Source organism: Saccostrea cucullata, unplaced genomic scaffold (genome assembly GCF_032062105.1).
Source record: "Saccostrea cucullata isolate Sc308-1 unplaced genomic scaffold, CSIRO_AGI_Scuc_v1 ctg11335, whole genome shotgun sequence".
In the NCBI taxonomy this organism is placed as follows: Eukaryota; Metazoa; Mollusca; class Bivalvia; order Ostreida; family Ostreidae; genus Saccostrea; species Saccostrea cuccullata.
In genome coordinates this window covers 1-14,908 of record NW_026923138.1, presented here as the reverse complement: position 1 = coordinate 14,908, position 14,908 = coordinate 1, and the positions used below count along the sequence as shown (strand labels likewise).

Here is a 14,908-nt window from a genome sequence, read left to right as displayed (position 1 = left end):
ACTCTGTAAACTGGCAAAGACGATTTGATTAACACAATTAAAAATTATTTTTTACATGAAAAGTGATCATTTGAAATGTACGTTACTGTAATGTACGTTACCATGAAATTCGAATTAAGTGAATCTCGCACGAATTTTCATGTATTCTCATACTTTCACACAGTCGAATGTGTACACAAAGGAAAGTTTTAAAGGTTGAAGGTCGGCTAAATCCCAAAATTAATGAAAAGAAACGTTTCTGCTGAGGAAAAAAAATATATTAAGGTCAATTATATGTAAAATAGTTTTGATACCTGGTATATATTTCTGAATACGAAACCTGTATGATGCATTTCTTATGATATGCAAGTTCAAAGAGTATCATTATATTGCGTGTCTAACGTATGCTTGTGGAAGAGAACTGATTTTTATATTTGAAATGTACGTTAAGTATGGTAACGTACATTTCACGTATTTCTAACTGACATTTTTTTTTAAATTTAGTCAATGAATTGCTTTTACACGAGCGAAACAAAATTATCGTTACAATCCATTTGACAACTGGCCACATAAATCCATCTAAATGCACCCCCAATCCTCGTAAATGTTTTAGACTGTTACCACATGCTAGAAAATTTATTTCTAAGTGTCTTAAATTCATCTTTGGCAACCTTATTGCAGTTTGTCTACTTTTAATATGCGACTTTTCGTCAATATTATAATTTAATTGTTGTTGATAATTTAAACAAGGTATGCATAGGCGTATAATTGGTAAAAAAAGAAAAAAAAATTGAAAAAAAGAAACAAATAGGCCTAAACCCAGAACACAAGACGGTCACGTACATTTCAAATACTGAAAGGCACACAATACTCAGTTTTGTTTGAATCATTGCATTTTGGGTTATATTTTTCCAGATTTGCTGAAAAGCACGTATGTTTGTGTTTTGAAAAACGATGTTGCAACATACTAAATGAAATTGTTAACATACTGTCGATGGATATATTCGGAATAGATTTATGTTCAGTTCCAATGACCAAACACGAGCATATGTTAGATCATAGCAAAATACGTCTGACTCTTATATTTTTTTGTCTGTACCCTTGCACACATGTAGAAGTAACTAGGCTACAACCGGTGTTAATTTCAGCGAAACAGCACAAAAGAATGGTAATGAACTGAGGTGGAGGGGACTCTCCAATAATATGTGAAATGAACGTTACCGAAGTGACGTGACATTCATGTAGTTAATGACAAATAACCTCGTTTGTTACATTATGATTTCTTATATTACTGCCTTAAAACGCTTCATTGAAATGAATTTTCAATAATTGCTTTTTTTTCAAAATTTTCTTATTACTAATTTACATATTACAAGCTTGAAATGTACGTTACCTACTCATATTCTGAGGCAATCGTATCTTTATAGTGGTGTTTGCTACATATAACACAATGTGATTACATAGAGAATCTTTTTTTTTAATAAACTGAATCAAAACAATGAATTTTTATATGAATTTTAAGCTTTTTATTAAACAGAAATATATCTTGAAATGTACGTTACATTTACGTAGTTTTCTAAATCAGCATGGATATATGTTAAAAAAGATAGTAACTACAAAATAGAATTTTTCTACATGTACATGTTAGGTTCCAGTATCTATGAAAAATGACAAGATTACAAACTGATCGCTCTAAACAAAACAGAGAGAAGAATTTAAAGCATATATTAAAAAAAATGTTTTTATACATCTGGATTAAAAAGTAACCTTTGTTTTTTGAAAGGAAAAATCAAACGCACGTTCGTATGCCGAGAAAATATGTTGCTGACAGAGTAGGTAGGATGTGCTGGTGTTAAGATGAGCTATTCCAATTGTGATTTTAATGACTACATTTTTTTTTACATATCTTTTTGGACATTGAAGTAAGAGTAACGTACATTTCAAGCGACATTTCTGAATAAAATCACCCTCTGCTTTATCGTCTTGTCATTATTCCATGTATTATAATTTGATGAAAAAAAATCTGGAAACAAAATCTTCAGATACATTCTTTCAAAGATAATTGATAGAAAAATTGTTTTCTTGAACTTCATTTTTTTAAAAATCAGAGAGGCATTTGTGCCCTTATATTGAGAATGGGTGAAGCTTGTTTCCATCATAACGTGAAAACTGTTTGTAATGCAACCGTAACAATCTTTTAACAGTATATGATGGGCTTTTCTGTGCATTGGTCCTATGTTGTTCCAATTTTAATTTCCATTGTCGTGCTCCATGGTTAAACGAGCTGCACCATGGTTAAAATCAGTAGCCGCCATGGTTAAATTTTGTTGCATTTAAATCCTGACACCTACTTTTTTAATGACTTGAGTATTTAATTGTGTTTATGCTACGACTGCCATGCACCTGGCATGCCTCGAAGGTAAGTGGACTGTGCTAAACAAACACGTCGTTAATCAGCGACTCATATGATGCTGTGAAGTGTGACAATCAATGGAGAGTCAATTAGCTGATCAAATGATCAATTTTTGGAAAGTTTATTGTCCTGTACACATGTAAATAATTTTTGGAAACTTCAACATGTTCACTGCATGATTAGATAACGGGTTTATAAAGGTTGACAATTAATTGATTGATAATCGTAATGCATGCGTTTCAAGTTGCTACGCGAGAAAAAAATACTCTGTAACAATTTCTTATTTCTTTGTATTTAATAAATTTCCCATGCTCTGTTTTTTAAGCTTTAACTTTATCTTTTCTGATAAAATGTGCACTGGGCCCACGTCTCAATCACCGTCTTAGTTTTAATCGCCGTCTTAGTCTTAGTTTTCAAGTTTCTTCCCGTTGTTATGAAACATCACGTGGCACTATTTTTAGCACTAAGTATATATAACGTGGAGAAGTAAACAAAACTTGATGAAAAATGCAATATCTAGAAAAATAAAATGTTTAGATAAAAAGGACACTGGTGACAGGTCCAAATGTTCCTTTGTGTGTTAACTTAAAAATACTACCAATTCATCAGTTATGGTCATATTGAAGAAAAAAAAACAAACATTTCATATGTCATGTATGTAACAGGCTACAATTCTTATAATTATTAATTTCTGAAAAAATATTGCCATGCTTACTGGACAATTTTTGGTATATTTTTGAAGTAAGATACGGGATAAATCCCTAATTAGTATTTTCCTAACTTTAACATGTTTAAGAAGTGTTCTTTTTGTGTTGTAGTGGGTAAGTTTAAAAAAAGTAAAACCAATCATTGATTAATGAAGATTAGGAAGTCTAAAACGCATTTGTGTTTTTGGACACATTTGGCCTTCACGCAGCTTCCTTCATAGTGAATTTTCTAATGTGGAGAACCCTGAACATCATTCATCAAAATAATAATAAGAAACCCAATAAAACAATTACTAGTACAGTCATGTTTTTATCTTAGTGTAGTCTGCTTACATGCAGCAAAATATTATAATCAGATTAAATTTATAAGAAGAATAGCTTTTCTAAATTATTTCGCAAAAGTTTCTATTTCAGTATCCATGGCAACACCGTTCATCGAAGTCAAAAACTAATTCAAAGAATGTTGTATCTTATTGTAATCTACTTGTGCGCCAAATTATATTGAAATCAGACTAAAACTGTAGAAAGAGTTGCATATTGAATGCATTTTACAGAAATGTCTATTTTTAGTACCCATGACAACACCGCGTTAATCGAATCAAAGACATATACAGAGAACTATGTATCGTAGTGTAGTGTACTTGTGTGCCAAGTTGTATATTGAAATCAGACCAAAACTGTTCGAAGAAAATTGTTTTAAGACAGACGGACGATGGAAACATTAAAATTGCATCAGCTCTTCTGGTGTAATTCAAAAAGAGCAAAATGATCTAAAGGCTTAGATTAATTCAAATGTCGATTCTCTCACCAGATAGCGTTTTACGCTCTGCTCTAACACGTGAATGTTAAGCTTGGAAAGCACGCCCACTGATGATTCTCACTAGCATTCTTGCTCATGCATGCCAAAACATGTCCAAGAGCAATTCGATGTTTACATCAAGGATATTGACAACATTATGTTGATATCGTATCGATCATGATTAGTGCTATTAATGGAAATACATTTTACTATACGTGAGTATTTTTGCTATGTTGATGTAGTTGATATCGACAATACCATGTCAATATCGTATCGATATTGATCCTATATGTACAATTTATTTTCACAATGAAGTATAACATAAATTTACGAAGTCAAAATTGATTCATTATTGGTATGAATATGAAAATAATTTATGAATAAAAAGGGTTAGGGATTGTAACTCTAGTATTTTTTGGATTAGGTTCAGAGTAAGATGTTGGGTTAGGGAAGAAAGTTGTTAAATATGTTTTAACAATCACGATTCGATATCAATACGATACCGTTGATATCGAGAGTACAGAAAATTTTTCTGTCAGAAAGAAAATATACACAAGCGTTGCATGAAGAAACACTGAAGATATAGTCTTGAGATATGTTAAAAAAATGTTTTGTTTCGGGTAAAGGTTGGTAATGTAATATGTTTATTACAGTCATGATTTATATATCGGTACTATATCGTCGATATCAAAGGCAGGTACAATCTTTGTTTTATTAAAGTGATAAAAAGTGTTTTTAAGTAACACATGTTAAAAACACAATATTATTAATTTCAGTTACTCGTAAGTTAAGTGTGCCGCTCTGCATTATGTAACAATCTTTTTCAAGAAATGCATCCAACGTAAACCATTCAAGGCCCTGCCCCGTGATTGGTCGACTCATTTTATCAACAGAGGACACGGAAATTGTTTGTTGCACGAGCAACCAATTAGGGGTTAGAAGAAACTCCCAGTCGTTAACTTGCGGTTTGGAGGCTTTTAGTTGTACTATTTACCTTGAGCGCATCTGTCATCATAGGTTGTGACGTAATGCATAACTGCACACTTAACTGAAATTGATAATATCAAGGATGGAAACCATAATTCTTTGGACAAACATGATTTGATGCATTTTCGTGGATACTGACAGGAAGTATTGTAATAGACACACAAAAATAGAGAAATATTGTAGTAAACTATAAAAAAGTAATGTGTCGATATCGTTACTACATCGTATTTTGAACATAACTCTGCGTAGCTTGACATAAGCTCATGGCAATCGTTTTAACCTCGCTTATATATTTTATGTGCGGACTTCAGGGTCCCCACCATATTAATGTGAATGAAATTCAAACCATTTTTGCCTTCCTCTTCATCTGTTATGTCACTTTTGTCTTTCCTTAAAGAAAGAGAATTGTTTTACATTTTTTTTTACATTTATTACGCTTAGATCGTAAACTCTGATGACAATTTTCGATTAAATTAAAACAAATATGAAAAAAATATGGAAACCCCAAAGTAATTTTACTCACGGAACAAGTGTGTAATATTTGTTCCCAACATCATCTTCCCCCTGCTCAAACCCCTTTTCTTCAATATTATCCTCTAGGATATCTATAATGAAAGAAAATAGGTAGTTTAATTGTCAACAAATTATGTTTAATCAATCTGATATAGACGTAAAACATTTTTCATGGAAAATCTTTGTTTTTGTATGTTACCATTAACCTTTTGTTTTGTATTATTCTGTATAAACATTGACAAGTAATTTATGAATTAAATATGTTTTGAACAGAAGTTTTGTTTGATTTTTAAAGAGATGCCTGTTACAAACTAAATTTGCATTCTAATTTGGTAATTTATACATAGTATACTATTATCTAAGGGAGAATATTCTTTACGTGGGGAGTTGTTGAGCCAAATATTGTTGGTCACCTTTAAAACTATGCTTCTGTCGTTGGGATGGAAGAACCATTTATGTGCTTAGATTGATGCAAAGTTACTTTTTTATTGTCCTATACAACATTGATTTATTTTATAATTCTTTCATTCAATTGCACAGAAATCATTTCTCAATCAATTAAATACTTTCTTTGAGTTAAACTCACTATAAAGATTAAAATTAAATACAAATTGATCTTGACGGCACATTTTAACAGCAAAATCAAATCCTCATAAATGCAGCACATATCGTTTTGATAAAATTTGACCCATATTAAAACTGATACAGTTTCTAAAACAATGGAATGTTGTTAAACTTTAACACTAAACCTGTGAGGTATGTTTCTGGTTTTGCTTCTTCTGCATCATCATTAAAAAATTTTACCATGGCATCTACAATAAACAGTGAATGAAATGAAAAAAGAAACCAAGGACAAAAATAAAAAAAAATATGTAGCAAAGGATGAATGCATTTATAGAATACATAATTACACAAAAGTTTTATGCTTGACTTTTCCAATTTATTAGAGTTACATAATTATAAAAAAGTGTTAATGTGCCGAATTCTGGTCCATATGCTGCCTTAACATAATAAGCGTAATCAAGGTATCTAGCAAGTTTCAATTCATGACAATCTCGTTTAGAACATGAATTTAGTGCATCACGACATAAATTTATTTGCATCACGAACCCTATAATGAACCCTATTATACAATTTAAAAAATACCACAATTCTTTAAAAATCAATTAAACAGAACGAAATATAAACGTGGTCTATAAATAATGAAGGTAACGCAGTAATGATAAGACTGTCCGAAGGCTTACAATGCTTTGAAAATATACATTATACTTTGTGCTAGATATTAATTTTGATATGTAATCCTTGTTTGAAATTGTAGTCAACTTAAAATAATAGAATAATCAGGTTTTATTTTAAGATTTTGTGATGACACATGACTATATTGAACACATGACGGAGATTTATGAAATTCCTAATAGTTGCTCAAAAATCGCTTCAGCGCAAGTGCAAAACAAAAATATTGTGCAAAGTTTGTTACATAGATCAATTCATCGTGATCTCTGAGACATTGAAAGTGCTGGGGGCGGGTTTAATTTTTACTCGTTAAAAAAATATTTTACGAGAAATTCAACTTGCTCACTTGCGTATTTTCCACTCTTTAAATTTATCGCGATTTATACAAAAATGGCTAAACTACACACAATCCCCCGTGCCAGTCCAATATATACACGATTCATAATTTTCAACTCTGTCTACGGACGTGTAAGGTGGAGCGTTTCACACATATTTTTTGCTACTGTTTGAATATGTGCATATCGGACAAGGAATAAGGATATTTTTAAATTTTAAATGTTCAAGTCATAACAACACACTTGAGCTTAAAATACAATCCTTACACTGTACATTTGAATTTAACAAAAAGTCTCCAAATTAAATCTACATGCTATGTAATGAATGACACTTTCCCCGTCATGTCAGCACAAGTATGCAGTGACTTGACGTCATAGCTATTATGACGTCATATCTAGGTAGTTCAGAGAAGTAACTACAGTTTAAACTGTTTGATATTTTACCGGCAGCCTTAACTTAGCTGGGTGAGTCTCATACTGAAAATCAGCTCAATATCTGCAAGCGTTTAAAAAAGTGCGGAAATGCCTGAAACATTGAAGAGGCCGTATTTCCATTAAAAATCATTGAAGTGGAACGGTATTCAAATTAGATCTGTAGTCCATCAAGATACATCAACGTACCAAAAATCAGCTCAATATCTGTCAGTGTTTAGGAAAAAAGTGCGGAAAACCATGTGCAACAGACTGACAGACAACGGGGACGTACAGCTAGACGGACAGACGGAAATACAGACGGTCGGACGGACAGACGCAGAGGAAACATATGGTCCTCTCCGGTTTCACCGGTAGGGGATTAATAAATAAGGTTCAAGACAAAAATTTTGTTATCTCCAGGACATATGTCTCATATGGCCCAAAGCGAAAGCCATGCGTTAGACAACAATTAAAGCAGCATTTACTTAAATCGGCTCACCTGTATCATCTAAAGGGTTCTTTGACATTCGGTGGACTGTAAATTGTTTAAAAAGTGTATGTAGTATTATGATATTATACAATATATGAAGCCATGGAATGAAAAAAATATATTTTATTAGTTGTAGTTATTTTTTTTCTTCAGCAATTTTGAGGGTGGGGGTTAACGCCCTTTAAAATAAAGTTTAAAAAAGAACAAGTATTGCATATTGGGTGAAGTTAAATTAAAAACTATACCGACATATTTCATGATTTTTTAAATATTTTTTTCTGCGAATTTTTTTTCCCAATTTTTTACATATGAATTTTTTGCGAAATTTGTAGACAGCAAGAGAAACACCGATGAAAAAAGCAATAAAAACAGAACCCCCAAAACAACTACAGCAATGTAAAAGGACCTGAAATAAACACATCATTTTTACATAAAACATTTAAATTACCCGGTTTAGATTTATAGGAAAATACTTCTAACGGCAAATAATCATTATTTGGTCCAGCGAAGTTTATTAACCTATTTGATTATGCTGAATCCGAAAATATGCTGGCCTTCATGAAAATGGCGTCAAATTTTTCAAGTTCTTTTCAAAACATTAAAACAAAAATATACATGTAATGTGTGATTATCTCACAGTGTGTAATGCAACTATAAACCCATTATAATAGATTGGTAATGTTATTACTTTAACTCAGAAAATTTAGTCGTTTCTACATTTAATTCGAATGTAATTTTCTCTGATTTATTTGTCTATTGTTTCAGTATTCTGCTTTGTTCAGGATTTTACATTTGCAAAAATCCATACACTGCAGAATTGTTTTTTTCCCCTCTGCATCTCACTATTCGACAACTGAATGATGGTGCAGCTTTTAGTTATAAGTCAAAAGGGCATTCAAAACGGCGAATATTCATTTTTTTCAAATTATTTCTTAATGTTCAAATGGGAAAAGGATTTATGAATATCTTACTGAGCGTAGTACAACAACTAAAATGACAATAGAGCACTAATATTATCACTTTTATTCGAGAAATTCGATCGTTTAAATTTTATGTGTGTTAATTAGCTCAAAATGGCGGTTCAAAAATGACGAATTCCTTAAATATTCCCTTCTTAATTCTGAGTCTTTTTGGGAAGAGAATAAATTTATTACATCTTTTTTAATTGATAGAATAATGTTCTAATGTTCAATTAAAGTTGGAGGATATTGTTTTTACTGCATGTCTTTATATAATTACTTTTGTCGATAATTCCGAAATCATTTTTAATTATTACCTGTCTCACCTGTGTTTTTCTATGTAAAAAAGTTAATAATATACATTTATTGACGAGTTCAAGGGCAACATGCGTTTCTTTTAAACCAAAAACCAAAATGTCTGCCGAGGCCGTAGGCCGAAGGCGGGGCGTTTTTCGGGGGCCCGACAAAACTCTTTTTCCCCGGAAAATTTTAAAGTAATAAATGTTTTGTTATACCTTTCATTTTATTTTATTTTATATTTTTTAATTTACATGTATTTTGTACTTTATTCCGTGATGTAACATCAAATCTTTCCATGTTTAACACCAGCGAATGAAAATGAGATTAAGCACCGCCCATTCTGTGACGTAAGCGGTCCAACATCTCACTCAGCGGTCCAACATCGATTTTTTTATGCCCGCTCAAAAACATTAAATATTTTAGACTTTTTTTCGGATAGAATTGTATAGGAACAAATTTCTAAAGGTATAACAATATACAATAATTACTGTTTAAAGGACAATATGCCACTTACATGAAAGTCGTTTTCCCCCGAGCATAAAGAAGAGTGAGCTTTGTAGTTCAATGGTTGCTAATTAAAATCATATCAGTTGTTGGAAATTCTAATAGTATTTTTAGCCCATTTAGAAAAATTAAATGTTTTATGTTCATGGGGAAAAAGGTTTGTGCAACAAAACTTAGGATTTATAAAATGATAGACCAAAACCCAAAAAGAGAGCTAGGGATAGCTAGAATGCCCTTTTCCCTACCCCAAAAGACAACGAATCTAAACGGTCACAAAATACTTTAAAATCAAGAATTTTCTCTTTTTGTACACGGTTTTGGGACACAAAATATATACTTTTTACATATGACCTAAAGGTGTTGTACTTTAAGTGTTAAAAAGCCCAAAACTTCCGTAGACAGACTGAAACATATAGCATTTAAAGCGGGGAATGATTTTAGGGGGATAATACAATTCTTACAAGTGCTAATTTCAAAATCTTGTAAAAAGGGGGCCCCATGAAACCTAACAACATATTTATCAGTGTATTGATGGGGATTTGGGGGACGGGGGAAGTCCCAAATTCATAATGACAGCGAATCAGGGGTTTTTTTGGTGGAAGGGATTTAAAGGCTTTGGAACACGGTAAATATGAGGAAAACATTTGGAAACTCCCCAAATATTTTTTTTTTTGAACTATTTCCAAAAAAAATAAAACTTTGCTAATATGTTTTTGTTTGCTCATAAAATGAATTAATCAATATAATCGGCTTTAAAATCAAAAGAAAAGGGCCCAAGAGAAATTCCTCTGGCTTTTAGCTTTGATTTACCTAAAAAAAATATATCCCGTCTCCTCCTATATACCATTATTAAAAACATTGTTAGTGCTCGCTGTTTTTGGAAGGGAGGGAGGGGAAAATTTTTTTGGGTGGTTGAAGATAGATTGAAATGTGGTGATATTGCTTTAGTAATTCTTCGCTGAGTGAAGAAGCAGTCTTTTGAACTCCAAGCAGTGCTCTAGTACTTTTTTAGTACCCTCTAGCACCTCTGGCTATCATACCAGCATGTCATACATTGATTTACTATTGCTTATTCTTTTAGAGGTAGACAACTGTCTAATGTGAATGGAACCTTTTTAAATCCTGCGATTGTTCCAACGATAAATCTGTATTTTCCAGAGCTTCAGAAAATATATACATGTATATTGAATATAATTCACTCATTGTAGTACATGCCAATAGAAAACTGGGGGAAAGAAAATTAACTGATTTCAAAAAACATATTTTTAAGTTGCACAACAAATACTCAGTGTCCACTTTTATGCATAAAAAATTATTCAATAGAAATTACGCTTCACATTCTTTATATATGCATGCAAAGCAAGGCCAGGGTTTTGGGTTTTAAAAATTCGGCATGTGTAGTGATAGCCTCACATTACTTTGAGCGAACAGATGTGATAGATGTTCTTGGTTCTTTGCTGCAAACTTATGAATGGGTCACTGCAGAGATTCTTCCGAAAATTTGAATTGTAAATTACAGATGCACCATCATGCACTTGTAGAATAGGAAGATGATTAGGGGGAAAAAATTCAGAAGTTTATCTTAAAATAAAAGTAATTAAACAAAGACATAAAAATCATACGTCATTAACAACAATTTCCTCAAACTAAAATGGAAAATTTAAATAATTTCATTAATTAAAAAAAACAAATTATAATAAATTCATTTCTGCAAAACGACTCAGAATTAAGAAGTGTGAGTATATAAATTTAAAGAAATTCGAGTGTTTGTCATTTTGAAAAAAGCCATTTTGAGCGAATAAACACATTTTAAAAAAACCACAAATTTTCCAAAAAAGAAAAAAGGCCCCAATTTTACCCTCTTTTACCAAGCTCTGAAAATCCACTTATCCTTTAAAATTTCTCCTACTTAAACACTAAGAAATAATTTGAAAAAAAATGATTACCGGCCGTTTTGAATCGCCATTTTTACTTATATCTTAAAAACTGCACCATCATTCAGTTGTCGAATAGTGAGATGCAAAAAATCCCAAAACTGCAGTGTATGGATATTTGCAAATGTAAAATCCTGAACAAAGCAGAATACAGAAACAAAAACAAATAAATCAAAAAAAATTAATTTAAATTTTCTTAAATTGAAGTAATAATATAAACAATTTATTATCATTCGCATAGTTGCATTACACACCGTGAGATATTCACACAATGTTTCTCTTTTTTGAACGACATTAAGAGAACATTAGAAAAAATTTTATGTCTGCCATTTTGAATCGCCATTTTGACCTTTTTAACGCCATTTTCGTGAAGGCCAGGATATTTTATTTGGAATAAGTTAAAAAAAAACTGGCCAAATAGTAATTATTTGCAGTTAGAAGTTTACCCCTCTTTTTTAAAAAACTGGACAAAACTAAATGCAGGAGTATTTTAAAATACTTTACTATATTTTAAAAGTGTATTGACAATGTTAAAATATCTAGTAAATGGATGGCTTAATTTTTAAAAAATAAATTACACTAAGCTAATTTCTCTTAATGTAGAGTTTGTTCTTTTTAGATTTTAGAACAAACTTATATCCAAAGGACTTATTTGTGACTATAATGTTGAGAAGTGTGCTTCAATCTTTACCATTTACAATACTTATGATACAAACCTCGTTTTTCCCTTTGTGTTGTGTACAAACGTTGTTGTTGAAAAGTCTGTCACTGTGCTGTATTAGCTGATTGAGTGGAATTTGCAGTTTGTCATGATTTTCATTCAGTTTGTAGCAGGATGGGTCTTAAAATAACAAATATAATATTCATTTTGTTAGCTATTTTAATTGAGACATTTGCATAATTTGTTTGGTCAAAGAAACTTACATTTATATATATCTGTAGATACATATCTTTGAGGACATGCGGGATTTAGCTTTGTACAGTCAATATTATAATTTTCCGTCACTTTTATTTGCAGGGTATTGAAATCGGCACAGTAACCTATTAAGAATGAATTTATTTACAATACAGTTGTATTAAATATCATTCATCACATCTTTTGAACAAAATCTAGAATTTATCATTATTATTATTATTATTATTGATAATTACCTGAGGCAAACCGGATTGGTGCACACACTTCTAAAGTTGCATTCAAATAGCTGTTCACAAGACAGTGATACTTAAATTTAGAGGGATCTGCAACACATTTCTGAATATCAGCTAAACTTTTGCAATTCTTTTTTGATTCGGCTATTTTCCATGCCTCTTCATTACTGGGACAGGACGATACATATCGAATTGTTGGAACCGAAGCTGGACATGTTGTTTTTACGAGTTTTATCTCCTATTAGTACGAATAGACATAAATACATATAAACTTCTTTGAATGATGTACGAGCAAATAAAACATACATTACTTTATTACAAGAAAAGATGAAATCATCTACATGTATATCTTTAATTCTTAAAAGACATTAATTTGCACAAGAAAAATGAAATAAAAAGCTACAATTGATGTAAAAAAAAATTAAATTGATATTTTACAAAATTTTATTTACTTACTGCTGTTTCTAAGAAAATGACAAGAAGCACCATGAATTGCATCTTCATTTCAGCTAAAAAAAATTACATTGAAATACAACACATAGAGCTTTGCACATGAAGTTTTTGAGTTTTTTATGAACAAAGTTACGATTTGATGTACTCGTATTAGACTATTATGTAGACTTAGTATATTCGTATTGAAACTGAAATTTTGTCCTATCAAAAAGTCAAATAAGAGTATAATTATTTATCTTACAACAATATGCCTTATCCGGCCTATCGCAGACATTTTGATGTTTCCATAAATAGATTTCTATCTATTCTATTTATAAGTTTTCATGGAATAAAAAAAAACATGGAAAAACGAAACTAAAAGAAGAGAAATAAATCTAAAAGTAATCGAGTATCATGAAACATATGAACACCTTCTCCCTCTCTTTATATTTATATATATAGAGAGAGAGAATGGGATAATGTATAAAGTATAAATATATTTATTTTCCATTGTTTCATCAAATGAGGTCAGGTGCATTTAACCGTGAAATGTACAGCAAGCAGATACTTTTCATAATTTTTGCATCATTTGAATGACATCACAAATTCAAGTAAATTTATAAATATTCCAGCTAGATAAAACGGACATTGCTTAAAGGCGCCCGACTGAATTTTTTATTGTGCTACAGAATTCCCAAGTTGCAAACTATTGTCTAATGCAAAGAAGACCCTAAATATATATATTTTTTTGGATTCTGCAAATTACATTAACTGACATTGCTAATTAAAAGAAGAATTTTTTTTTTGTTTTTAGATGTTGCAATTCAATAAAAAAGCATGTAAGAAATTAACTGAAGTGCATTGTCTTACCTGAGACTCCTTATGCGTTTTATGCTAACGATTACCGTCGGCGGAATGTTATCTGAGCTGGGCTATTTAACTATTTCGGTCCATGTGTACTGAAAAGAAAATCTTTAGCTTTATTCGACTACCTTTTTTGTTATTTAATATACAGGAGAATGCACTTTATCGATCTTGTGACTTTGTAAAGTTATTCTATTCTCCGGAAATATGAGACGTTATACTTGTTTTAATCAACATTATGAAAAAGAAAATAAAGAAAGTATTAAGGACAGATGATACAAACACACTTTTGTCAAAGAATTTGAAAATGACAACTATGGTCATGTTCAAAAGAACAAAATGAATTACTTTCACCGCGTATTTTTAATTTTAATTGTATTCAAATTTTTATAAGAATGGAATTTAAAGTGAAAATATTTGTAAAGATTAATAAGGATGAACACACTTTTAAACATCACTGAAGGTTTACGATTTCTTTATATTCTAGAAAAATTTATCATTTGCATCATTTGCAATGATATTAAGCCAGCACATAAACCATGTACTGTAAAACGAGAAAATTTGGCGCATACGTATTTTAGCGCAAACGCAAGTGGGAATGCATTGGCGCAAATAAATTTTAGCGCTTGCACTTGTCAGTAAAATACATAAATGTTACATTTTGGTTTTTTTATCCGCACCCGTGTTTGACTTTTTGGTTAGTCAAGCACGGAAAGACATGAGTACTCCCGCATATCAGTAAACATTCATTACCTTAACTGCGGTACGTGTTGCTATCACATGGGCGTGGTACAATGTTAAAAGAATTTATTTTATTTCTATTTTCAATTAAAAGAAATGGAGTATTTACTCATTTAAATCACATTAAAACAATGCATGCATCGACAGAAAATATC

General features: G+C 31.1%; 1 protein-coding gene and 1 long non-coding RNA gene across 2 annotated transcripts; both read right to left on the bottom strand.

The window, feature by feature from the left end:
• Positions 1–5,446: 5,446 nt before the first annotated feature.
• Positions 5,447–8,219, bottom strand: LOC134263268 (uncharacterized). Its single transcript, XR_009991220.1, has 4 exons — positions 8,177–8,219; positions 7,880–7,915; positions 6,148–6,210; positions 5,447–5,490 (listed from the first exon to the last, which is right to left on the bottom strand). It is a non-coding gene; the product is annotated as an uncharacterized LOC134263268 (long non-coding RNA).
• A 3,030-nt stretch (positions 8,220–11,249) lies between these two features.
• LOC134263267 (uncharacterized) lies at positions 11,250–14,102 on the bottom strand. The gene is made up of 6 exons (XM_062745595.1): positions 14,019–14,102; positions 13,173–13,225; positions 12,720–12,954; positions 12,492–12,608; positions 12,284–12,408; positions 11,250–11,279 (listed from the first exon to the last, which is right to left on the bottom strand). The coding sequence occupies exons 2-6, from the start codon at positions 13,218–13,220 to the stop codon at positions 11,250–11,252; spliced, it is 555 nt and encodes a 184-aa protein (XP_062601579.1). The 5' UTR covers positions 13,221–13,225; positions 14,019–14,102.
• Between the last annotated feature and the right edge of the window lie 806 nt (positions 14,103–14,908).